At 40.8% G+C, this 26,195-nt stretch overlaps 1 protein-coding gene across 2 annotated transcripts in view; it reads right to left on the bottom strand.

The window, feature by feature from the left end:
• Positions 1–26,195, bottom strand: part of anos1b (anosmin 1b) — a 153,327-nt gene that overhangs the window by 12,122 nt on the left and 115,010 nt on the right. For both annotated transcript variants that reach the window (XM_059651149.1, XM_059651150.1), the window contains exons 7-10: positions 22,794–22,999; positions 11,979–12,114; positions 10,905–11,060; positions 8,339–8,433 (exon numbers count right to left, since the gene is read on the bottom strand). In XM_059651149.1, coding sequence (XP_059507132.1) covers positions 8,339–8,433; positions 10,905–11,060; positions 11,979–12,114; positions 22,794–22,999 — 593 coding nt within the window. The remainder of the gene's footprint in view (positions 1–8,338; positions 8,434–10,904; positions 11,061–11,978; positions 12,115–22,793; positions 23,000–26,195) is intronic.

Here is a 26,195-nt window from a genome sequence, read left to right as displayed (position 1 = left end):
ACAGGTCAAAGAGGCAGGGATGAAGCCAGTACTGGTCAGTTTAGGCAGGGAGTTGGGACGGGGGTTGGTCAGTGAGGAGCGAGGGGTGGGTAGGTGGGAAGAAAGACTGACATGTCTCGGAGGCTGGGATGAGGCCAGTAGGTAGGAAGTGGGGGTGGGGGTTGGTCAGTGATGTGGGAGGAGTGGATAGGTGGAAGAAATGACGGACAGGCCTAGGAGGCAGGGCGAGATGGGCTGGTCTTGGGATGAAGTCAGGGTGCGGAGATTTTGAAGCTTGTAAAATCCACATTTAGACCATTGGATTGTAGGGTTCCAAGTTGGAATATGAGCTGCCGTTTCTCCAGCTTTCAGGTGGCATCGTTGTGACACTGGAGGAGGCCCAGAAAGGACGTGTTGTCCAAGGAGTGGGAGGGGGTTTTGACATGGTTCACGACCGGGAGGTGTTGTCGTTTGTCACGAACCAAGCGTAGGTGTTCCACAAAGTGGCCTCCAAGCCTCCATTTGGTTTCCCCGATACAGACGAGGCCATATTGGGAACAGCTGCATACCCTATATTTTACGGTCATTCAGTGCCTATCCAAGAGTCACTTAAATGTCCCTAATGTATCTGACTCCACTACCACCGCTGGCAGCGCATTCCACACACCCACCACTCTATGTGTAAAGAACCTACCTTGACATCTCCCCAATACCTTCCTCCAATCACCTTAAAACTATGCCCCCTCATGATAGTCATTTCCGCCCTGGGAAAATGTATCTGGCTATCCACTCGATCAATGCCTCTCATCATCTTGTACACCTCTATCAAGTCACCTCTCGTCCTTCTTCAATCCAATAAGAAAAGCCCTAGCTCCCTCAACCGTTCCTCATAAGACCTGCCATCCAGTCCAGGCAGCTTCCAGGTAAATCTCCTCTACACCCTCTCTGAAGCTTCCACATCTTTCCTATAATGAGGCGATCAGAACTGAACACAATATTCCAAGTGATAATGGGAACTGAAGATGCTGGAGAATCCAAGATAACAAAGTGTGGAGCTGGATAAACACAGCAGGCCAAGCAGCATCTCAGGAGCACAAAAGCTGACGTTTCGGGCCTAGACCCTTCATCAGAGAGGGGGATGGGGAGAGGGAACTGGAATAAATAAGGAGAGAGGGGGAGGTGGACCGAAGATGGAGAGAAAACAAGACAGGTAGAGAGGAGAGTATAGGTGAGGAGGTAGGGAGGGGATAGGTCAGTCCAGGGAAGATGGACAGGTCAAGAAGGCGGGATGAGGTAGTAGGTAGGAAATGGAGGAGCGGCTTGAGGTGGGAGGAAGGGATGGGTGAGAGGAAGAACAGGTTAGGGAAGCAGAGACAGGCTGGGCTGGTTTTGGGATGCAGTGGGGGGAGGGAACGAACTGGGCTGGTTTTGTGATGGAGTCGGGGGAGGGGAAGAACTGGGCTGATTTTGGGATGCAGTGGGGGAAGGGGAGATTTTGAAGCTTGTGAAGTCCACATTGATACCATTGGGCTGCAGGGTTCCCAAGCGGAATATGAGTTGCTGTTCCTGAAACCTTCGGGTGGCATCATTGTGGCCCTTGGAGGCCCATGATGGACATGTCGTCTGAGGAATGCAAGGGGGAGTTGAAATGGTCCGCGACTGGGAGGGGCAGTTGTTTATTGCAAACCGAGCGGAGGTGTTCTGCAAAGTGATCCCCAAGCCTCCACTTGGTTTCCCCAATGTAGAGGAAGCCACACCGGGTGCAATGGATACAATATACCACATTGGCAGATGTGCAGGTGAACATATGCTTGATATGGAAGGTCATCTTGGGGCCTGGGATAGGGGTGAGGGAGGAGGTGTGGGGGCAAGTGTAGCACTTCCTGCGGTTGCAGGGGAAGGTGCCGGGTGGGTGGGGTTGGAGGGGAGTGTGGAGTGGAGAAGGGAGTCGCGGAGAGAGTGGTCTCTCCGGAAGGCAGACAAGGGTGGGGATGGAAAAATAGCTTGGGGTCGGATTGTAGATGGCGGAAGTGTCAGAGGATGATGCGTTGTATCCGGAGGTTGGTGGGGTGGTACGTGAGAACGAGGGAGATCCTCTGGGGGCGGTTGTGGCGGGGGTGGGGTGTGAGGGATGTGTTGCGGGAAATGCGGGAGACACGGTCAAGGGCGTTCTCGACCACTGCGGGGGGAAAGTTGAGGTCCTTAAAGAACTTGGGCATCTGGGATGTGCGGGAGTGGAATGTCTCATCCTTGGAGCAGATGCGGCGGAGGCGGAGGAATTGGGAATAGGGGATGGAATTTTTGCAGGAGGGTGGGTGGGAGGAGGTGTATTCTAGGTAGCTATGGGAGTCAGTGGGCTTGAAATGGACATCAGCTTCTAGCTGGTTGCCTGAGATGGAGACTGAGAGGTCCAGGAAGGTGAGGGATGTGTTGGAGATGGCCCAGGTGAACTTGAGGTTTGGGTGGAAAGTGTTGGTGAAGTGGATGAACTGTTCGAGCTCCTCTGGGGAGCAAGAGGCGGCGCCGATACAGTCATCAATGTAACGGAGGAACAGATGGGGTTTGGGGCCTGTGTTGGTGCGGAAGAGGGACTGTTCCACGTAACCTACAAAGAGGCAGGCATAGCTTGGGCCCATGTGGGTACCCATGGCCACCCCCTTTGTCTGTAGGAAGTGGGAGGAATCGAAAGTGAAGTGGTTGAGGGTGAGGATGAGTTTGGCTAGGCAGATGAGGGTGTCAGTGGAGGGGGATTGGTCGGGCCTGCGGGACAGGAAGAAGCAGAGGGCTTTGAGGTCATCTGCATGAGGAATGCAGGTGTATAGGGACAGGACGTCCATGGTGGAAATGAGGTGTTGGGGGCCAGGGAATTGGAAGTTCTGGAGGAGGTGGAGGGCGTGGGTGGTGTCACAGACATAGGGAGTTCCTGGGCCAAAGGGGAGAAAATGGAGTCCAGATAGGTGGAGATGAGTTCGATGGGGCAGGGGGCTGAGATAATGGGTCGACCAGGGCAGGCAGGTTTGTGGATTTTGGGAAGGAGATAGAAATGGGCTGTGCGGGGTTGGGGAACAATGAGGTTGGAGGCTGTGGGTGGGTGGTCCCCTGAGATGATGAGGTCATGGATGGTGTTGGAGATGATGGTTTGGTGCTTGGGGGTGGGGTCATGATCAAGGGGGCGGTAGGAGGAGGTGTCGGAGAGTTGGTGTTTGGCCTTGACGATTTAGAGGTCAGTGCGCCATACTACCACTGCGCCACCCTTGTCTGCGGGTTTGATGGTGAGGTTGGGGTTGGAGTGGAGGGAGCGGAGGGCTGCCCGTTCTGCGGGGGAGAGTTTGGAGTGGGTGAGAGGGGTGGAGAGGTTGAGGCCCGAAACGTCAGCTTTTGTGCTCCTGAGATGCTGCTTGGCCTGCTGTGTTCATCCAGCTCCACACTTTGTTATCTACAATATTCCAAGTGTGAGCTAACTAGGGTTTTATAGAGCTGCAGCATAACCTCATGGCTCTTAAAACTCAGGTCACCTTGCCAATGAAAGCCAACATACCTACATCATCTTAACGACCCTACCAACTTGAGTGGCAACTTTGAAGGATTTATGGATGTGGACCCTAAGATCCCTCTGTTCCTCCACACCGCCAAGAATCCTGCCATCAACCCTGTGTTCTGCATTCACATTCGACCTTCCAAAATGAATCACTTCACTTTTCCGGGATGAATTCCATCTGCCACTTCTTTGCCCAGCTCTGCATCCTGTCAATGTCCTGCTGCAACCTGCAACAGCCCTCCACACTATCCACAACTTCACCGACCTTTGCGTCATCAGCAAACTTACTAACCCACCCTTCCACTTCCTCATCCAAGTCATTTATGAAGATCACAAACAGCAGAGGTTCCAGAACAGATTCCTGGAATGCCACTGGTTACCAAGCTCCAACCTGAATATTTTCAATGCTGAAAGGGTTCCTACAGGTGGACACAGTGTGTCTGGAACTGCGGTGCACATGGCCATGGGCCATGCCCTGGGATATTGGCACCCAGTGTCCAACATTGAAGTTCTTCAAAGCAAGCATTGAGCTAAAGTGGTCAGGTCCATGCATTGACTTACATCTGAAAAGTTCAATACATCTGGTTTGCTCAGTGCATTTAAGTTGGGAAATTGCATACTAAAAAGGTGAGATGTGCAGTTTATAAAGTTATCAATGAGCAACAATCCTTCTCAATAGGCAGCACATGCCCCCTAATGAATTTCTTGTCTTAAGATCCAGAAGTTGTATAAAAGATACAGTTGGTTACATCTGACTACAAGACTGAACTCGCTGGACCTCTCATGTGAATCAGCCACATTTCTCATCACAGCCCACATTGTTTAGGCCCTTATAAGATTCTACTCAATGTTTTCCTTATCTCAGCTGACTGTAAATATTATTTAAAATCTCAAATCAGACCAATAACATACAAGCTACCTCCTCAACCTCAAAAATGAATTGCCAGTTTGTCTGTATATGTGGCCTGAGAATAAGTTTGAAAAAAAAATGGCATTTTTCAGCTAACATTGACGCCAGTGGCCAGCTTAACTAAATAATTTCCTTCACCAGTTAGGTAACTTCTTTGTCAGCAGTAGAATGATTGATGCTTACCTCGTGTTTGTTAAATTGTGTTGCATGATAGATTTCAGTGAACAAGCAATTCATCTGAAGTTTTATTATAAACAGATGCCAACTTCAAACACGTTATAATATACAAATAACACTACTGCCTGCAATTTCATTGTAAATCTTGAAAATAGCAGTGCTTTTGACAAATATCCTCCCAGGAACTACCCCTACAAAATGTTCAAAACACTGCAATGCATAAAAATTAACTATAATTCTAGAAAATCTGGTATTTCCCACATTTCTGTCAATAAATTGCGAGAACCCTCATAACTCAAGGGACTTTTATCCCTTGATGCAATGTGTCAAACAGATTGACATTTAATGATACTTGTCTTAAGAAGAAATATTACACCTTGATTCACAGACAAAACATTCAGGGGTTTATTGAAGTCCACCTAAACATTTGTATTAGGATTTATTGAAGGGTCAATCACAATACTGTGCTTGGAAAGACCACAACTAAAGTAGTTTTTTTTGTCTATTTGTACATTGGCTGAAGATGCTCGTGAAAAGTAGCTTTTAGTTCAAAAGTACTGAATGATTCACAATTTTCACGATACTTTTGCAAACGAGTAAGAAAGTCATATAGCACAGAAAAGCCCCTTCGGCCTATTGAGAATGTACTGACAGTAACTATCACTAAAGGCGCGCTAATCCAATTTCCTGCACTTGTCCCATTTCCTTGAATGTTATGCTAGCTCAAGTGCTCATCCAAATATCTTTTACACATAATGACATTTTGGCCTCCAATACTTTCCCAGATTCCTACTGCCTTCGGAGTGAAAAAGTTTATTCTCAAATATCCTCTGAATCCCCTGGCTTTTACCTTAAAACAATGGCCCCTTATGATTAGCTACTTAACCAAAGGGAACAGCTGCTCCCTCCTCACCCGGCCCATACCCTCATAATCTTATACACCTCAATCACGTCGCCTCTCAGTCTTCTCTGCTCTAAAGAAAACAATCCAAGCCTCTCTAGTCTCTCCTTATAGCTCAATCCTGGTGAGCCTCTTCTGTAATCCCTCTAGTGCTATCACATCCTTCCTACAGTGAGGTAACAATCCTGCACATAGTACTTCAGTTGTGGCCTAACTAATGCTCTGTACAACTTCAATATTACCTCCTTTCTGTTATACACGGTGCCATGATTGTTGAAAGGAAGTGTATGTTATAACTTAACTATCCTATTCATGTGCTCTGCCAACTTCAAGGATCTGTGCATAATTACCCTAAGATCTCTCTGTTCCTCTAAGCAATCCAGTGTCCTGCCATTCATTAAATACTCCGTCATCTTGTTTCTTCTTCCAATGTGCATCACCTCAAACTTATCAGAGTTAAATACCATTTGCCACTACTCTGCCCATCTGACCAACCATCTATATCTTCCTATAACCTCCAACCATTTCTTCATTATTAACCACTCTACCAATATTGGTATTGGCTGCAAACTTGCTTAACGCTCCCAACTACACGACAAATAACAAGGGTCCCAGTATTGATCGTAGTGGTACACTGCTGGACACCAGCCTCCAGACACTTGACCGCTACCCTTTGTGTCCTATTATGAAGCCAGTTTCTGATCCATCACGCAAAGTTTTCCTGAATTCCATGTGCTTTAACTTTCTCAATCAGTCTGCCACGTGATACCTTGTCAAAAGCTTTGCTAAAATCCATATAAACCACATTAACTGAACTTTGCTCAACCACACGCTTGAGCATATTTTTGAAAAATTATAAAAATTTGTTAGGCATGACCTCCTTCTGATAAAACCATCCTGACTATTCCTAATTAACCCACGCCTTTCCAAGTGGATATTAATTCTCTCCTTCAGAACTTTTTCCAGTAATTTTCCTACACTGAGGCTCACCAGTCTGTAATTTCCTGGTTCATTTCTACCATCCTTGAAAAGTGAAACCTCATCAGCCACCCTCCACTATGAACGAAACCAGTGAGTTATATAACAATACCATGTGCAGACCTCAGAAATGACAAAAAGCATTAATTCACAAATCTGCTTTTGAGAAAATACTAGGCTGTTTTGACTATCCACAAAAGCATCAATCAGATCATTAAGGTATCAATAACTGCAGCTTGGAACTCTCACACCTCTTAATTTGGTTCAAATAAACACACACATTAACAAAAATAATCAAAGAAGTAACAACATATCAGAACTGCTTGAAGATGTCAATCAAGCAAAGTTAACAATTCACTTCACATGTGAAAGCAGATTCATTGCTGAGCTAATGTTTTTAATTGGTCTGAGCTCTCAGTCAAGCCTGCAAAATGAGGATAGATAGAAATCAAGATGGCCTGACCATAAAATCCAGACCCTAATCTGTCCTACCCTCAGTTTTATTTTGCAGGTAACATGTCAGTGAAACACAGGCTAACAGAATCACAGGGCACAATTGTTTAGTATGTTGGCCAACGCCTTGGTATACATTTTAGAAGTTCTTTCTGAAATGCTGTGCTCTGTCAAGACAGAACATTTTGATGGGCAGAATCTTCCATGCTTGATGGCACCAGGGCTGGAGGTGGAAGTAAACAATTATGCAAGATGTGGTGCATGAGAATCCCACCACCTCTAGACATTGTCCAAATTGCACTCTGGGGTGGGAAAACCCAAGATCCATCAATGTATCCTGCTTAATTAACAATCATTTAAGGACCTCTTCCCACCTGGTCTAAATTATTTACACACTGCGGGTGTGTGGCATGAGAAAGAGTTAGCCCATCTGACTGATTAACCTATGAAAGTAGGTTATTGGTTTGCGGGAGATTAGCCCTTCAATCTTCACTCATTTGTGCATATTTGAGTGACACAACTTGGTGCAGGTGTGTGGCCACCCAGTCCCACCCCACCTGCCCATCTGACCATTCCTTTGTCACTCTCCCAGTGGCCCATACCCTGCAAACTACACTTGGCTTGATTGTTCCTCCATCCAAGAGTCTGGGAGCAGCCCTGGTCTCTGCTGCGGATCTATCAGGTTCTGCAGCTGCCTGATTGCTGGAAGATCCAGCAGACATTCCTATCTTCATAGGCTGTGGATTTCCCTATTCTGAACTCTTCACTTCTATACTTAGTCTGAAAGGGGGAAGATATTGCCCATTACGTTTTCAAAATTTCCTGTGGTAATTATAAATAAATGTTTTGTTTACTGTGGTGCAAAAAAACATGTTTAAATCAATGTAAAGTATGTAATCAGAAACTTTATAAAACACAAGACTCCCTTTAAAATGTTGAGAGATAATGGGAGCCGCAGATGCTGGAGAATCCGAGATAACAAAGTGCGGAGCTGGATGAACACAGCAGGCCAAGCAGCACCTCAGGAGCACAAAAGCTGACGTTTCGGGCCTAGACCCTTCATCAGAAAAGTTTTCTGATGAAGGGTCTAGGCCTGAAACATCAGCTTTTGTGCTCCTAAGATGCTGCTTGGCCTGCTGTGTTCATCCAGCTCCACACTTTGTTATCCCTTGAAAATGTTATTTTGTGATTAAAAATTATTTTCAAACAAATGAAATGTGTAGTGGTCAATGTTGCAAATCTAACTCATTTAATATGAGCTTAAGTACTAATGAGGCAATGTGTTTTTAATAAGAATAGTTATTTGTCAGGCCTTTTTTAAAATGTCTATTTCTTCAGTCTGTTTTTACTTTACTTAGAAACTAAACTGATACATTTCAAAGAGAGACGATACATTTCTAACCTTCACAGTTGCATGTTGTTGTATTTGTGAAGTGTTCTTCGCACAGGATTCTGGTATCCATGTTAACAGGTAGAGATTGTGATCCTTAAGACTTTCTGGAGGAACAAAGGAAAAATAGTGTATTGTGTTACAGACACACCGATGCAAATATTTACAACCAGCTTCATCCTGTCCTTTTAATGGGGTCTTGGCGCTCTCAGGTGTTACCAGAGTAGTATAATAAATAGCTTATACAGCTAATTACACACTGCACTTGGTTCACCAACAAGTATATCGAGGTATTTGTGCTGACATACAATGTGCTGTGCTTCACTTTCCACCTGATCTGTTTGTGTTAGGGAACAACATTACCCACTGGCATTAAAATAATTCAAACAACATTTTAAAAAAATGCACTATAAATTTTGTTTTGGAAGTGTGGCTTCACACAAGAGCAAACCTCAAGGAATGCGAGTCTACCTGGATGGTCTTACCAACTTTTTCTTTAAAGGAAATGTCAAGAATTAAACTGCCAATCTGAATGTTGATCTTCCTTACCACACCTACATTGATATATTCTGGAATCCACACTGCACAGAAACAAAAGAGGAAGCATGAAACATTATTCATTTCAAACTCTTTCTTTTGATGCTAAAACTGATTCCTGTAGTAATATCACTTTAGAGTCCAATTCGCTAAAATGAATTAAGATTGTACACTAATTGGCAGGATTTTTAACCTTTTGACAATGCAGAAGACTATTACAATGTGTTAATTGATTTTGAAGACTAGCAGGCTGCTCAATAGTAAATACCCATCTTCTGCAACTATAGCCTGTGCTTCATTCCTGACTCAGAATAGCAGTGAATTGTTCATCCTGAAATTCGAAACTAAATCTGTTAGCTACACAGGTGAATTTTACAAATTAGCACTGCAGTATAGACGTACCTGTAATACTCTAATTGCAGCACAATTTGTGGGTTTGGAAGCTGAATATTTGAAAATTGGATACAGTGCATTGACCATTTCAGGTGAAAATTGCCCATATATGGTCCACCACATGGTCTGATTCAAAAGCATAGCAAATACAAAAATTACTACACTTCCTGTGGTTTATGGTACAGCATTTAGCATATTCAATCTGTAAGTTAGGGAAGATTGTTACTTAACTGCAGACCTCAGGTTAAAAAAAATAGAATTCTGGTATTTCAGTTTCATTTCTAGATTAGGATACCACCAAGAGTCAGAAGTGACTGGGACCAGATGGGGAATCGTGGACTATTTAGAGATTAAACTGAAAATCTTGGTTGTGATCCATCTCATAGAAAAACACTACAGTAAAAGAATTTGTAGTTCAGGTTAGACTGTAAATTTCAATTTATTGTGATTTTGTAATGTTTTACACATTGAACCAACCATACTTCCAGATCAATAAACCACTAAACAGGCCAAAGGCTCCAGCAATTATCTTTGTTAGGAGGTCTCTACATGTAGAATTATTATTGAATAGCCAGCAATGACACAGCAGAGAACCTGAATAATGGAACTAACTTCATTACACATGGCTCAAAACTTCTGCAGCCCTTAAATCCCTAACACAAACTTCAGAAGGCATAATCATATTATGCATAGGGATCTCTGGGTGATCTGCAATGCTCTTGGTTTATACTACACAGACACTCACAGCTCTAGCATTGTGTCCTCAACAATGAACAAGAAAACTGCCCTCCAACATTCATATTTCCTACATTTATAATTAAACGTATAAATACTTTGAAAGATGTACCAATTTATGAAATCAGATTTTAAAAGTATCAGACACTGAAACCTAACAGCATGTAACATGTCCTCAAATCCACAATCCCTGAGATCATCACCCAACCCCAGAAAGACAGATATCTTCCAAGGAGCAGTCAACAGAAGCCATTTGGAATTGTTACTGTGCTAAGCATAGCTGTGAATTAAGTGTAAAGACACAGTACAGAATTTAGTTTACATTAAACTGTGAATTCCAGATTGATCAACTTAATGCATAATCCTACTTGTGAGATCATTATGAATTAGCAGCACTACTCAGCATTCTCTGTCCTAATCTATAATGTTAATTAAATCAAACCTTACAAAATATCTGCTCCCATCTTGCCAACAATTGTAAAACACATTAGAAAAATGGGATGGCAGATCCAAAAGTTAGACTACTGATTATGGGGCCATTTAGGTGACGAGAAGGTCAAATTTTAATCTCATTAGGATTTCTTGTACAAAGGATTTATAAATACCAAGTATAGGGACTAGATGGCGCTCTAACACATCCATATATCTATGTACAAAACTAAACTACCTGTAAAATGTCTGTAAGTAATGTGAGATCTTGGCTGTTATGTTTCATAAACTTATATTCAACTATTTATTAAACATGCAAAACTCTCATTCCAATTAAAGCGAATATCACCATCTGTTTCTAATGTTTCAAATATAAAAAGTGGAAAAAAAGGCGAGTTATGTTATATAAGACAAATGCAAATTCTGCTTCCGAGGGCTACATTACAAGGATACATAACAGTGAAAACTTTGTTGACTGTCATACCTTCTTTTGCTTTCTTCCAATGTACTTTAACTTGCAGCTGGTTACCATGGAAATAGGGAACTGCTGCCTCCAGACTTTGAATGTCAAACATCTCATCAAGAGATGGAAGTTCATTGGACACCTCATCTGTGGCACTGCCATGATTCGACTGGATGTCTAGACAAAGCAACACTTATCAAAAGCAATTCTTCCCTCCCTCCCCAAACATTGATTTGTGCAAGAATTTAAAATATTTAAATAAAATATTGCAACTGTTGGAAAATGGTTTGTGTTTCAAATATAGCTCAAGGTTATTTTAAATGTCATTTCTCCCCAGCCCCCATACAGCATATTTATAAGAATCCCAGACATAAATGTTTGACCTGGGGAATAAATCAGAAAACATGACACAGTTCAAAATCTCTTTGTACTTTCTCGGCCAAATTCCCCTTTCTTGAGGTTGCCCTCCAAACCTCACACTTAAACCAGATGTTTCAGATTCAATAGCTTCTCATACTTCAATTGGTGTTACAAAGCTCAATATTGTAACAATTACAGGCCACTGAATGTGATCACACATTCATCAAATCCAAAATGTTTACACTACAATTATACTTTCTAGCTCTGCCAAGTTAACAATCAGGTAATAGCAACTAAACTGTTTGCTTCAAACCAATGGAGGTGTTGTGAACCTGTGTTTATAAATAGCTGTATATATCTATGAAGAGATAAGGAATTGGCCAAGTTCACTTTCATAGTTACTCAGTAACTAAAACGACGATTATTGGCAGGCGTGAAATATGTCAAGAAGGAACAGGGGTGGTTTCATGGTCCCAAACTTCACAGCATTTTGTGACCTTGTGGAGCACTGTTGCATCGCCACATGGAAAATCATGTATCTCTGTCCATCAGTTAGCCTGGGACATAACTGAATTTTCCCACAGAGGAGGAGATTGGAAAATAAACAATATTATCTGAGACTCATTTTTAATATTTATTCCAGTTGTATTAGAAGCATTAGAGAGAATCAGGAAGGGTTTCAGATCTCTATCCAGTAAGTTTTACCAATAGCAAACATGGTTTTATTCTTCTTACCTGTGGAAGGGGTATTAAAAAAGAACAGAGCTTTGCTGCTCTTTAAGCGTTTTTGTCCCCAGTTAGCCACTGCCTGCATTTGCACCAGATATTGTGCATTTGGCTGTAATCCCTCAATCTCAACTTCCTGCTTTTCCTATAATAGAAATGCATAAGTGAAAGGTTATTAACTATTTAGAATGTTATTTCTATGAATGCAAAGGAAATTTCCTGAATGCTGTCAAGTTTCTGATGTCTAACAGGACTTTGGTTGACTTATCTACCGTAGCGCATTCTCACTGGTCACGAGCTCCATTCAGATAATTCAGTTTTACATGGTGCCAAAAATCCATGCTAAAAGATCAACCTGCAAAGTTCTTCTAGAATCTTTTATGCTTTCAAATCATAAGTTAGTATGTTGTCAATCATCAATCACCCTATCTCCAATGCTTCATTGTAATGAAACAGCAGAATTCAAGTCGGACTTATGGTAATCATCTATTTTTGTCAGCTGTGAGCTTGCTGGTTGCCTGAACCATATTATTTTATAGTCAAAAACACCAGTTTTGACAAGGTAATTCTGACTAAATTCAAATGTAATACACTGCTTACTTTAATAAATGCAACTTGGCACAACTTTTCATTCCAAGTGTGACAGTGAAGGAAGAAGATTCAGTAGAATTTCAAAAGGGGATTGAATGGATACTTACAGGGAAATGGGGAGAGTTGGACAGATTCCTTCTGTGCCACATCTTTCTATGGATAGAATTATACTCATGGGCTTCAGGTTCCCCTTGTTAGGGTTATATCACAGGTTGAAGAATGAGCTGAGGAGGAAAGAGTTCCCTCAATGTGATTTTTCACAAATTGATCATCATGACGAGAGTTCATTGTCTGGTTAATTCAATCCTATGTTTCTAAAACTTTCCATTACTCAAGCATTCTCCCGAATTGCCCTTCATCTATTTACTGAAAGAGACGTGAAGAAAGAATTCAGAACAGAATAGGGGAATGGTGGAACACAATCAAATGGAGTGAAGAATTTCAGATACAAGGTATTACCATATTATTTATGCAAAGAAAGGAGCAGAAAGAAATTGAGAAATAATAACAATGCACAAAAATGTACAAATCAGGAGCAGAAGACTATCATTTGTCCCCTTGAACCTATTCCCAATCACTAATATTGTGGCTATTCTGATTAGTCCACAGTCCTGTCCATGCCTGACAACCATTTACCTCTTTGTTCATCAAGATTATATCTAAAAGTATTCAAAGACCTTGCTTACATTGCCTATTGAGGCAAAGAGTTACAGAGATTCACAACCCTGTGAGGTAAATATTTCACCGCAGCTCTGTTTTAAACGGGTGACCCCTTACTTTTAAACAGCAGTCCATAGTTCTAGACTCTCCTGTAACAGGAAAAATCCTCTCCACATCCAGCTCATCAAAACTTCTCAGAATCTTATGTGTTTCAAACAAGTCACGTCTGACATTTCCAAACACCAGGAGATGCAAGTTAAGCCTGTCCAAACTTTCCTCACAAGACATACCAGTCCATGTATTGGCATAGTAATAATTTTCTGGGCTTTTTACAACACAGTTGCATGTTCCTTACATAAAAGGTCCATACTGTGCACAGTAATCCAGATATTGACTAATTAGTACCCTTTACATTCTGTTCATTTTGTTATTCAATTTCTTTGAAATAAACGAAAACATCTTTCAATGGATAGAATTATATTCATGGGCTTCAGGTTACCCTTGTTAGGGTTAAATCACAATACAATGATCACCAATGAAGGGCAGCACTCTGTAGATACAGGTTTTTCAGAAAAGATAGGAAAAGAAGGAAATGTGAAGTAGTAGTAGTATTGGTTAAAGAGGGCATTACAATGCTGGAGAAAGAGAGTGTCCCAGAACGTTCAAGGGCAGAATCAACTTGGCTAGAGCTAAGGAATGAAAAAAGTGCAATGAAATTGTTCATGCAGTCGACAGACCACAAGTTAGTGGAAAGGACGTAGAAGAACAAATCTGCAAGGAAATTACAGCAAGATGCAAACATCATATAATGGAGAAATTTCATTAGCTGAATGTTGACTGGGACACTAGTAGTGCAAACGGCAGAGACTGCATTTATAAAAATCTTCTATAACAGTATGTGTTGAGCCCAACAAGAATCAATACACTGTTGGACCTGGTCCTTGGAAATGGGGTAGGAAGATCAATGTCATTGGGGAGACACTTAAGATAGAGTGATCATTGTATTGTAATGTTTACGATGGAAGTAGAAAAGAGCAAGTGGCCATCCAGAGTACAAATAATTTTTCTGAAGAAGGGTCTAGGCCTGAAACATCAGCTTTCCTGCTCCTCTGATGCTGCTTGGCCTGCTGTGTTCATCCAGCTCTACACCTTATTATCTACAAATAATTAACTTGAGTGAAGCTGGCTTAAATACGGCAAGAAGGGAGCTGGGCTGAATTTATTACAACAAAGGATGGGTGAGGAAAAACCACAACTGAACAAGTGGTTACCTTTAAAAAAGGAATAGTTTGGGCAGAGTCAAAGTATAAAGGGAATGGTCAGGCAAATCTGGCTCCCTGGATGAAAAGAGGGATCGCAACTAAGATAAACAAATAAAAGTACGCTTATGATAGGTGTTGTACAGAAAATGCAATTGCGAATGAAGAGGAATACAGAAGGAAAAGTGGAAAAGCACATTACAGAAGCAGTGAGGGACTATGAAAAGAGACTGGTGGCCAACCTAAAGGGAGATCTCAAAGCTTTCTGTCAGTAAATAAATAGTAAAAGAATGGTTAAAGGAGGAGACTGCTTGCAGACCGTAAAAGGGAATTTACACATGGAGGCACAGGGCAGGGTTGAGCTATTAAATGAATACTTTCTATCTGTCTACCATGGAGTGGATGCTACCCAGCTACGGTGACAAAGGAGGAAACTCTGTCACTAGAAGGGTTGACAATTCGTAAAGAGGAAGTATTGGAGTGGCTGTTGGTACTTAAAGTTGATAAGGCACTGGGACCAGATGATGTGCATCCTCAGATATTCAAGGAAACAAGACTGGAAATTGTAAGGGAAATAGCCATAATTTTTCAATCATCTCTTGACTCAGGGAAGGTGCCAGAGGATGAGAGAATCACAAACATTACAACCTAATTCAAACATTCCATGATAGGGAAACTTCTAGAAACAATTATTCAGAATTGGGGGATTAGTAGTCACATGAAAAGATGGGTTCCTAGTTGCTTAGAAAGAGCCAAAGAGATTGTTAAAAGGGAAACTGTATCTAACTAGCTTGCTGGAACTTTTTTGCAGAGGTAACAGAAATGGTCGATGAGGGTAATGCTGTTGATGTGATGTACATGGTCTTTCAGAAGGCATTTGATACTGTGCTACATAACTGACTAGTGAGAAGAGTTATGGCTCATAGAGCAAAAGGGATCGTAGAATTGTGGAAACAAAATTGGTTGAGTGATAGGAAGCAGAGCAATGATCAATGGAACTTTTTGGGATGGAGAAAGGTTTATAATGGAGTTCTCCATGGAACAGTATTGGCACCCCTGTTTTTCCTGATATGTAACTAGATCTTGATGTTCAGGAAACAATACTGAAGTATGCAGATGACACAAAAATGAGAAATCATTGTGAACTGCGAAGAGAACAGTGTAGACCTAAAAAAGGACATTGACAATTTAGTAGAGCGGCTAGATAGGTAGCAGATAAAGTTCAACGCAGAGAATCACAAATCCATGTTAAAGATAAATTAATTAGCACTACAAATATTTAACTAAATATATAAAATAGATGAGCAGATCAAGCAGTCCACTGAGACTGTAAGATATGGGACATTTCCGGAGATTGAGACTGTCAAGAATTGCTAATTGCAGAAGATGTCTTACACTTCAGGCATTCTGGGCTTAGAGACGTTGAACTGTCTGTCATGCACTTCATTACTCAAGGGAAGATTCTGTATAATTTACTACAAGAGGGCACAATGCCTTAAAACAGAAAAATCAATCAACAGATTTGTTTAGTTGGAGACAGTAATGACTGCAGATGCTGGAAGCTAAAGTCAATAAATGTGGAGCTGGAAAAGCATAGCAGTTCAGACAGCATCCGAGGAGCAGGGAAGTCAATGTTCCAGCCCAAAATGCTGACTTCCCTGGTCCTTGGATGCTGACTGAGGTTTGTCGAGTGGATAGATAAATCGCATGAGTTTAAATACTGTGACTTGTAAAACAACTGACCGAGAATCTCTCAAAAGCATTCATCTAGCAAATTATTCTAATAAATGCAAATAGTAATAGATCTTACAAACTATTTATTATTCCGGAAGAAACTGGTTAAATAAAAGTAGCTAGGGAACTAACTACTGACTTGAGTTTTGCTGCAGCACCAAGCTGGTCTTTGATAATCAAATTATTATGGCACATTCTGCAATTCACATATGTGGTTTGTTCAAGGTTGAGTAAACTTAGATATGACTGTAATTTGTGATTATAAGGAATTTCCTCAAATTCTTGACAGCAAATTACTTAAAGATGATATGTTTGTCATCTTTACATCACTTGAGTCTGCAAAGCAATTGGGTCTATTATACAAATTAACCAGTAAGGAGACTGAGCACATCACTGCACATTGATCTAATGCAAACATTAATTGTATGAGCCGTGTCAATACACATATTAAATGCAAAATTAAATGTGAAATGAAAGGCCAACCTTCAAAGTATCCAGAAGGAAACATAACAAAGTTGAAAACTGTCCAAATAAATCAAATCATAGAAAGGAAATAGTTTTGCTTTATGCTAGTTAACACTCAAGATTCACTAATTTGTTTCAAGAACTAGCGTTGAATATCTGTTTGAGATATGAAGAGCAAAATCACCAAAATAAAACTGATCTCTGACATGGCACTTATTGAAAATAACAAAATAGCCTATAATTGATCTCAAAATAGGTAAATATTAAATGTACTCTGAAATAGGAGATGGAAACAAGCTTTCAATGAAGTGATTGACCACCAAAGGAAAGCTATAATTAAGGGAAAAAATTCATATTCTAGATTGTTGCCAAGACCTGCAGCAATACCATGATTGTGAAAAACACAAACCAGGATTTCCCTAATTTATGATTAACAGTAGAATCAGAAATCCTTGTAGTCTTCATGTTTTGTGATATTTATTGAAACGGGGGAAATAACTTGTTTGCTTTTGTTCCAGTACAACTCATCTGCTCCAACATGCATTAAACTCATCCTTGTGTCAAAAATCATGGCTGATTTTCAGGCTTACTCCTCCTTTACATAATCTGGCAAAATTGTTAACTTGGTGTACAGAAAATTAAAAGTGTAAAGCTCCATTCACCACCATCTGACATCGTGCATTCCAGCTCCCAGATTACTAGTGTTGCACTGATAAATTATTTTCTCAATAATTTCTAATTTGACTGAAACAATGAGATTTCTTTGAACTAGTGTCTGAAGATTATGTCTGAATTTTGTGTTTCCTCTCATTTTAACAGACTACTGCAACAAACATCAGACCCGACTGACTGTTGCATTTCGACTCTCCCAGCTGGCACGGTTAAATAGCATTACAACAGGCGTGAAAACAATATTGCAGTTACTGATAGCTATGTGACCCTACAAATTATTCTCATATGTTTATCTTTTGAACAGATGTGCAGCTGAGGCCCTCAGAAGCTGTTTTATGGTGCAGTAGGAACACTTGAAGAGTAATTGTTCTGAAGGGCCTTTGAAATATCAAGAAGCATTTTATCAGTTTCCATGTTACATAAAAAATATGCTTACAAATCAGCTCCATCACTGCACCTGCCTGATGTCTGGTCACCTGGTGGGCAGTGAGACAATGGGCATTTACAAGATCTCATTAGTTTGCTCCTGGGTGTCACCAAAATATCCATGATCTTGCTACCTGCCAGCCTTGTATGCTTGAAGCTTTCTACAACTGGTGGGTACTGCAGGAACTGGAAGGCATCTTGGAGAGGGTAACTAATATAAGTCTTGAGCATAGCTATAAAGAGAGACAGCCCGCAGAAATTTTTTTGTTTTGGATCCCTCATGACTCATGTAGGAATGCCAAATTTCAAACAATCACAACAATTTGTACGACAGGAGAAATAGATGTCGGCTGTTTGGCAAATTGACTCAGATTGGCTAAAGTGTTAACATGGTGAACTAGAGATGTAAGATCTGAACATATTCTTTTTGTTTGTAGAGAATAAGTACTTACTTATGAAAGTACGATGCTTCTAACAGCTTAATTGTGCTGCAATACAAGGTCAACTGTTTATTTCACATTTACTGTTAGTGTAGTATTTGGACAATATTAAGTATTGTTTTGAGGAGTCAAGATTTGAATAGCAGTGGAAAATGGCTTTATTTTAAATTTTTGTGGAAAAATCTGGAGTGGTTTCTTGCAAAGAGTTCTTTGAAAACTCACTATGGGCACTGGAAATTCTTTGCTAACAAAGCCTCGTGACTGTTAATAACTGCTTGCTTTGCTGTAGACCATTTCTGGTGTTGTTTTGACCAGTGACTGAATTGGAGAGGTTCTTGTTTTCTATATTGTTTGGATGAAGAGAAATCTGGTAAGAATAAGATGTGTTGGAGGAAAGCCTGATGTGAACAAGCTGTGCTGGAGGAAAGTTTGTTAAGATCAAGCTGCCCTGCTGTTCATTTTTATTTGTGAAAATAAAACCCTTTATATCAATTCACGATGAAGCCTATTTCTTCTTTTGACCGGGTGGCTGGCAGTAAATTTCAAAATTGTACTTCATGAGCAAGTTTATCTGCAAGTCTTCAGAGATGACCGCACATAGTTAATGACTTGACCACACCAGCCAGAGAATGGTGCATTGTCCAAAGTGATTATTTTTGTGAAAGCCAATATTTGCTGAAAGTTCTATTTTTTCTTATCCTAAAGAGTGCGTGAATGTGTTTACATATGTGTTTTGAGGATACTTAATAGGCTAAGTATTTATACTTCATTCTTACTGACAGTATATTACCAAATTATTGAATCTTTATGAGAATGAACCAATAAATTTTGATTAAGAAACCTAATTGATACACCTTGTTGTGTATATAACCTGGTACAGATATAGCATGCGATTGACAATCTTGGTATATGGGCTGAGTACTTTTGTTTTATGTTGTGACCCACATAGTAGAGGGACTAGAGTGATGGGGCTCTCTCCTAGCCTCATTTATAAAGCCATTAAACATTCAGGATTGTATAGCTAATGTTGCTAAAATCAGAGCCACATGTAGAAGTATCTTTTTTTAAGGTTAGTTGTTTTCAAAGATCTGTGATACAATGACACTTTATTAAGTGGATTAGAAATTATGGACCCCTCTAATCTATATTTAATACTACAGAATACTCACACCATAAAAGTAGCACAAGCAGGATGTTTCAGTGCAAACAGAGACATTTCTGGAGAAACTCAGCATGTTGACCAGCATCTGTGGAGTAGTTTGTGCCCAATATGACTCTTTTTCTGAACTGAAAGGGATTGGAAAATGGTTGTTTATATACTTTTGATGGAAGTGAAGGAGGTGCAAGGAGAATGGATTTTACAATCCAGTGGAGGACAAGTATGAACGTCAAAGGGGGTGCTAATTGGGTGAAAGAGAAATAGAGATGTAAAATGGATGCAAATTAAGGTGTGGCAGAGGTAGTAAATGGATTGTCTCAGTTGAAAGCAAAGAAAACAACAGAAGGCCTGGTTTGGGCAGAATGGGGGTGGCGGTGTGCATGTCAGAGAATGTGTGAACAAGGGAAGAGAGCCACCATGCTGTCAGGCTCCTCAGGTGTAGAATTAAATATGGAGTCCTAGAAGCTGTAAAGTGTTTATGCAGAAATTGAGGTGTTTCCGCGGCTTATGCTGTGCTTCACTGGAACATTTCTACAAGCCCAGGACAGAAATGCAAGCATGACAGCAAGGCAGTTAAATGAAATGGCGAGCAAGTGGGATGTCAGGGTCATTCCTATATATGGAGTAGAAGTGTCCTACAAAGTGGTCACTCAGGCTGTATTTAGTCAATCTAAAGGAGACCACACTGTGAGCAGCAACAACAGTAGACTAGGTTGAAAGAAGTATGAGTGAAATGCTGCTTTGCCTGGAAGGTATTTGTAGCCTTGGACAGTGAGGAGGGAGGAGGTGAATGAGCAAGTATTAAACCTTCTGCAATTGCATAGCAAGATGTTATGGGGGAGTGAGGAAGTGTTCGGAAAAATGGAGGAGTGCTGCTCATAATGCAGACTCCTTTAGATTGGAATCTATTGTATTGTCTACTCATAATGCCATTTCCTTTGCACAGGCAGTCTCCTGTATTCACTGCTAACAATCTACTGAACGTTGACTATATACTGCATAAATAAGGGAAGGGAGAATATTACAATGACCACGCATTAATGTATAAATTTGTTAAGTGTATTCAACCAGTACTCATTATCAATGGCAGATATAACTGCATTGAGAGTGTCCACAGCACACCCACAGAGCTACCTTGACAGGAAGGGATCCCACCCCCTCAATATCCAGATAATGTGCAATAACAAGTAAAATATCCATAATGCCAATGGCCAATATACAGGAAGTTGCAATGATGCCTTCATCTTTGTCATTTGACCTTCCCTGACCTCTTTAGAGAATAGAATCAGATCCACAGATGTCTCCTGTGAGGCAAAGTATAATCCCTGTTCTCATGCCTAATGACCTTAGAATGCCCCAAATACCAGCTGGTGATCAAGAAAACTAACAGGGTGTTGAAAAGCATTTTTTCAGTGAATGGATGAGTCAGATGGAGGTCTGCAGTATGCTGGAATTTCAATGCTCAGAATGCCCCTTTAAAATTTTGCTGTTCAGGAAGGTTTTGCTTCCTTATAGCTTCTCTTTCCATTCACAGTATTGTTGGTTCTATTCTTGATTTCCCCACCCTGGTCCTTTTAGTCTTTGTCATTAATCTTTCCTTTTGCCAATCTCTTTTTCATCAAATTTACTCACTTTCTTTGCCATTTGGTTCTGATTCCATCTCTCTTTGCTCTTGGCTTCCCTTAATTTTCCTAGTCTCTGCCAATACAAACTTATCATTGAAACTGACCTTTCCAAGTTGGTAATGCAAACAAGCATTTGACAGTCAGCCATTTGATAATAGTGCATGAATACCACAGTTGCTATTTAAATTCTCGCCTGAGTTGCCTTCAGTAGCTCCTGGCCCAATACTAACCACGGAATTTTATTATCTAATTTTTGATCCAATTGAGTCAGAGGGCAGTATCTTCTGCTCCAGCTTGGAGGTGGAAGAAAGCCAGGAGTTTAAATTCTGCGCGAGGTCCAAAATCAAGATCCCAATGATTACGTGAACTTTTAGAATTAAGTTCTAGGAAGGTAAATAATGTCAAGCTTCTCAACATTTGGGAGGCCATTTTGCGTGCATTCACAGGTCATGCTTACTTATTAAAATCCATTACCCCTTCTCAAATAAGTTCCAGAAGCAAAATCATATCAGTGGCCTGAAGTAGTTATGTTCCAGGACTTCAGAGTGAATAGGCATTGTATTCTCATGTTTGAGGAGTGTTCATCAATGCTACACCATATCTGATATCAGATGATGGCAGTATAAATGCAGGGGTCTCAGAGGATGATCAAGGGAGGAAGTTTGGAGAATAATTAACACGGGTCAAGGAGGCTGGGCAGGCTGAAAATCATACTGTGGCAGGGTGGAAAGCAGACTGGAAAAGCTGGTAATGGTCAGAATGTTTCACTGCAGGCATTCACTGAGTACTTGAGAGAGACTTCCGGCTTTCAGGGATTGAATGCCCTTTGAATATGGAGTCCATGCCTTTAAGTAAGAGGGTAATGACTTCCTTACTGAGTTGTCATAAAACTTGCCATGCTTCTCGCACATGCCTATGTAATAAGCTAAACCACAAAACCGCACTAGTAAAGCTGACCCATTGCAGAATGGAAGTGTCACTCATTTCCATGCCTATTGGCAAAGCTCTACTCCATAATGGAAGATTCCACCTATGTAAACCTCAAATATTCCTAAAAAAAACTAGAATTTCTCAGTACGCAGGAGAAAGTTATTCTTTAAACTTACACTGTTGAGGAAAATTTTAAGCTATGAATCAATCAGAAGCATCATCTCATGCCGACATATCCATACATCCAACCCTTTAGTCCACCTTGTTGGATCAAGCCAGTAGATGAATCACCACAGCTGCGGCTATGGTCAAGACTTTGGGAGGAAAGGACTCTCTCAGTGCATGTTATTGTCAGAATGGAGAAAGCAGATCAAAGAATACTGTAACATACATAACGGCAACCTTGTCCATGGGTTATTACCAGTGACAAAAGAAATGCCTAACACAGCACTTAGTAGTCTCTAGACAGATACAGGAGACTGGATTTTTTGGTGCTGATGGGAATATGTATGGATGCTGACAGATGTGTTGATTTGTTCTGTCAGCCCTCTTTCATTTACTTGAAAAGGCTGTCTGCTTTTTTTTTTTCCAAAGCTGCAAAGCCACCTACTAGCCTCCCAGTTCGGAGAGCTCACACATTGGCCCTAATTGAGAGATGAGCCTCTCTGCTGACCATTAACTGGTTAAATTGGGGAAAATCACAGCTAGGTGACTATTCTTCTCCCACAGCACAGTTTTGACGATTTTGACAGGATCCTGAAGCCTGAAATGAAATTAATTCTTGGAAAGCATTTCCCAACACTACATCAGGGTCTGAGACACAAAATGGCATAGCCGTATTTTAGATCTAATCATGAACTTACTCCTTCAACCATCTTCCAGTTTTCTTTCTTTGTGAAGAAAATAGTTTTCCTGGACACCCACTGACTCCAGTAAATTCTGTAATGGTGAATGAAGAGATCTTCCTCTTCGGGTGGATCCCAGTGAATTATAAGACTGAAAACACTGTTATGCCTTGCAGTAAAGTTGCCCTTCCATAAGTTTCTTGGTGCACTTGGCGGTGTGGGATCTGTGGAAATGCCACAAATAGAAATGCAGTCAGACAAAAGGATTTGGTGAGACTTGTTTATGCATAAAATGTCATAAAACACCTTACCTATATGCCCTAGGTCATAGGGTTTAATTCCCAGTTACTGCTCAAGAATACCAAGCACTTTGGAAAGCATGTCTTAAGCATAGTGATGTTCGTGACATACTCTTGTGTAGAATTTGTTTTAATTATTATGAAATGGAAAGTAAATTATTTGAGCTGCTTCTACCATTTCCAGTCTTCTGACATCACGACCTGGATAATATTAATGAACTGATCTTTTGTGAGTTTATTAACCCGGAGAATCTACCTGAAAGATTATACATCATGTGGGCAATTCTGAATAAAGATCATGCATACCTGGTGAGACATTTTTCAACTTTTTTTGGGGGGAGGTGGGTATTGAGCAGTTTAGGAGTACAATTCATGACGGATCAGATAGATCACTTTCGACAGTGGTATTGTGGATAGCGGCCAGTCTACGGAAGGAGTGGACTTGATGGTATTTTCTTCCTGTTTTTCTTGCAACTAGACATAATTCATCCACCCCAGGAATAAGGAGTGCGCTAACAGTGAATCAACAGCTTATTACGCACCACACCTTTGAAAAAAACCTTTTCTGCTGACTTAGAAAGGATTGTCAAGCCTTTTACTTTCCAACCATGCGATAGTGACAGTGAGACTCAGAAACAAATCTTCAAAAAGAATTTGAACTTTTGTTCGGCAAAATTCAGTGGAAAGAAGATCAGGAACAGTGAAAAACCCACTGGTGATTTGCTAGGAGCTGGTTTTACACCACTTGCACATGGATCAATTTCACTCTGTTACTCTCAATTCTTCATAAAGAAGGTGACCTTAAAGGAAAGATGTGAAAAACTTTTTATTTATGATGCAAAAATAAATGCAAGGAATCACAAGCTATTGTTTTATACATAAACATGAGATATATGATTCACTTTTGGCTTCCTTTTTTATAAGGCCTTTGCCCATGCACACAATTAAGGTAACAAATATGGTAAAATTTTATTATTACAGATCAGTTTGAATACACTGTTTTATGATACTCTTCTTTCCTCGTGAGGCAAGTTTGAGTAATCTGCAATAAATCACTGACGGCAGTGCATTTACAGGCCAGTACAACCTAAAAGTAAAGTAAACATACATATAATGCCTCAACAATCTTGTAATGAATTGTCCACATGGTAGGATACAGAATAGAGACATTGCCTTCTTGAAAATTATGGGGATGACTTACGGCTTGGAGCAAACAAACGTTGAAGGAAATCCAATATTGTCAAATTAAGTCAGTGGATTTCAGAGTTAGTTCTCTGATGTTTTCCTCCCAGCCTGATTTATCAGCATGTGTTGAAGAATAAAAGGCTGACAGCTCCTTTATCACTTGGACAAGGGCACTGGGTCCTCACAGTGGCCTATTGTCACAAATCAAACTTCAAGGCTTGGCCTTTTGCTCAAACTTGCTGCTGTTTTATCCCACAAGCAGCATTAGTTTGAATAGCGTCTCAGAAAACTGCAAAATGACTGAAGTTGTGACTTTTTTTGGAAAATAGGCTAATGATCAATGAAATCTTTTCATAATTAACAAGAGGACTTCAATCAATAGAGTTCTGCTAAAATCCAAATGCACCTGTGTGAACCTCATTCAAGTCAGGCTGAACTCTCGCCCTTTAACCCTGGGGTGATGTTTCATGTGATGAAAAAGAAAACATCCTAGCTGGAACAAAGGGTTATTTTATATTAAGAAAAATGACAAAACTTTGATAATATCAAGGCTTACTCTAGTTTGCAGACAAAATGTTCAGTTGTCAGTTGTATCTTTCCTTCACTATATTATCAGTACGGACTTGTCTTTCATCAAGAGCGCTTCTGAGATTATATGTGGAAAACTGCAGGATGAAACCCCTGACCTGCTGTTTTCTGAATCATGTAAAAGTATGGTCAGCTCGTCAGCTGACTACTGTTTCTGCCTCTGAAATTCTTCAGCATCTTTCTGGTCTTCTGGCCACACTCTCACCTCTCACCCAATTTGTGGGGCAACTAGTGAAAAGAATGCAACATGCAAACATGTAGCAAGTGAGCACATTGGAACTTTAATATTGTGTCTGCCACCTATATCTGGGTGAGTTCTGAGGTGAGGTTCAATGGAGATGTTTAATCAAGGGGGAGGGCATGGGGTGGGGACTCTGTCTTGCCCCAGTTATATCTTGAGCGGGAATACTTTTGGTCAGGCTTCTTGTTCAGACATTAAATTGAGACCCTTCAATGGGGACGGGGCATGTTATGCAAGGAGACTGACAAGCAAAGTCAGGTTTGCCTGCAGCTAGTGGGGTTGGAGACCAGATCCCTACATCTTAGGCACTTCCCAACTGAGATGGATGGGTCCTACCTAAACCAGCTCCTCTAACCTTTCCTCTGGCACCCGTTCCCCCTTTAACTCTATCTCAGCCACACATACCTTTCCCTACGGAACCTACAATGATATACGATGAAAGTCAGAGTCAATGACTGGCAGAAGCCACCAGGGGTGCTGTTTGTAGCAGAAAGGTGCTTGCCTTTGACTGGCTGGCAGTTCTGAAGATCCACTGCAGAAATTCATCAAGCCTCCTTAGATTGCACCTTCCAAATCCACAATTACTAACATCTAGAAGGTCAAAGGCAGCAGAATACGGTGGGATAACCCCAGCGACAAGTTCCCCAGATCATCCAAACTTGGAATGAAATTAAAATTTCTTCCATGTCGCTTGGTCAAAATCCTGGAATCCCTCTTCCCTAATGACATTTGGGTCTACCTACGCCAAATGGGCTGCAACCATTCAAGAAGGCATCTCACCACTCACTCAGGGCAATTAGGAATGGGCAACAAATGCTGGCTAGCCATGTATGCCCACATATTGTGAGTGAATTTAAAAACATCTGTTCAATTAGCACAGATCACTTTTGACCTATGATTATTGATGAAATTCATGAAGATGGTTGGACCTAGATATAGTTCCTGCAGTGATGTCCTGGAGTGAGATATAGACAATTTCTGTGAGGTTTTATGTGACATGGTTAGTAAGTTTATGGATGATACCAAAATTGGTGGCATAGTGGACAGTTATCTAACATTACAAAGAGATCTTGATCAATTGGATGAATGGGTTGGACAGCGGCAGAC

This window comes from Stegostoma tigrinum, chromosome 14, assembly GCF_030684315.1.
Source record: "Stegostoma tigrinum isolate sSteTig4 chromosome 14, sSteTig4.hap1, whole genome shotgun sequence".
NCBI lineage: Eukaryota > Metazoa > Chordata > Chondrichthyes > Orectolobiformes > Stegostomatidae > Stegostoma > Stegostoma tigrinum.
The sequence above is the reverse complement of the archived record's forward strand: the minus strand, read 5'-3'. Positions and strand labels throughout refer to the sequence as shown.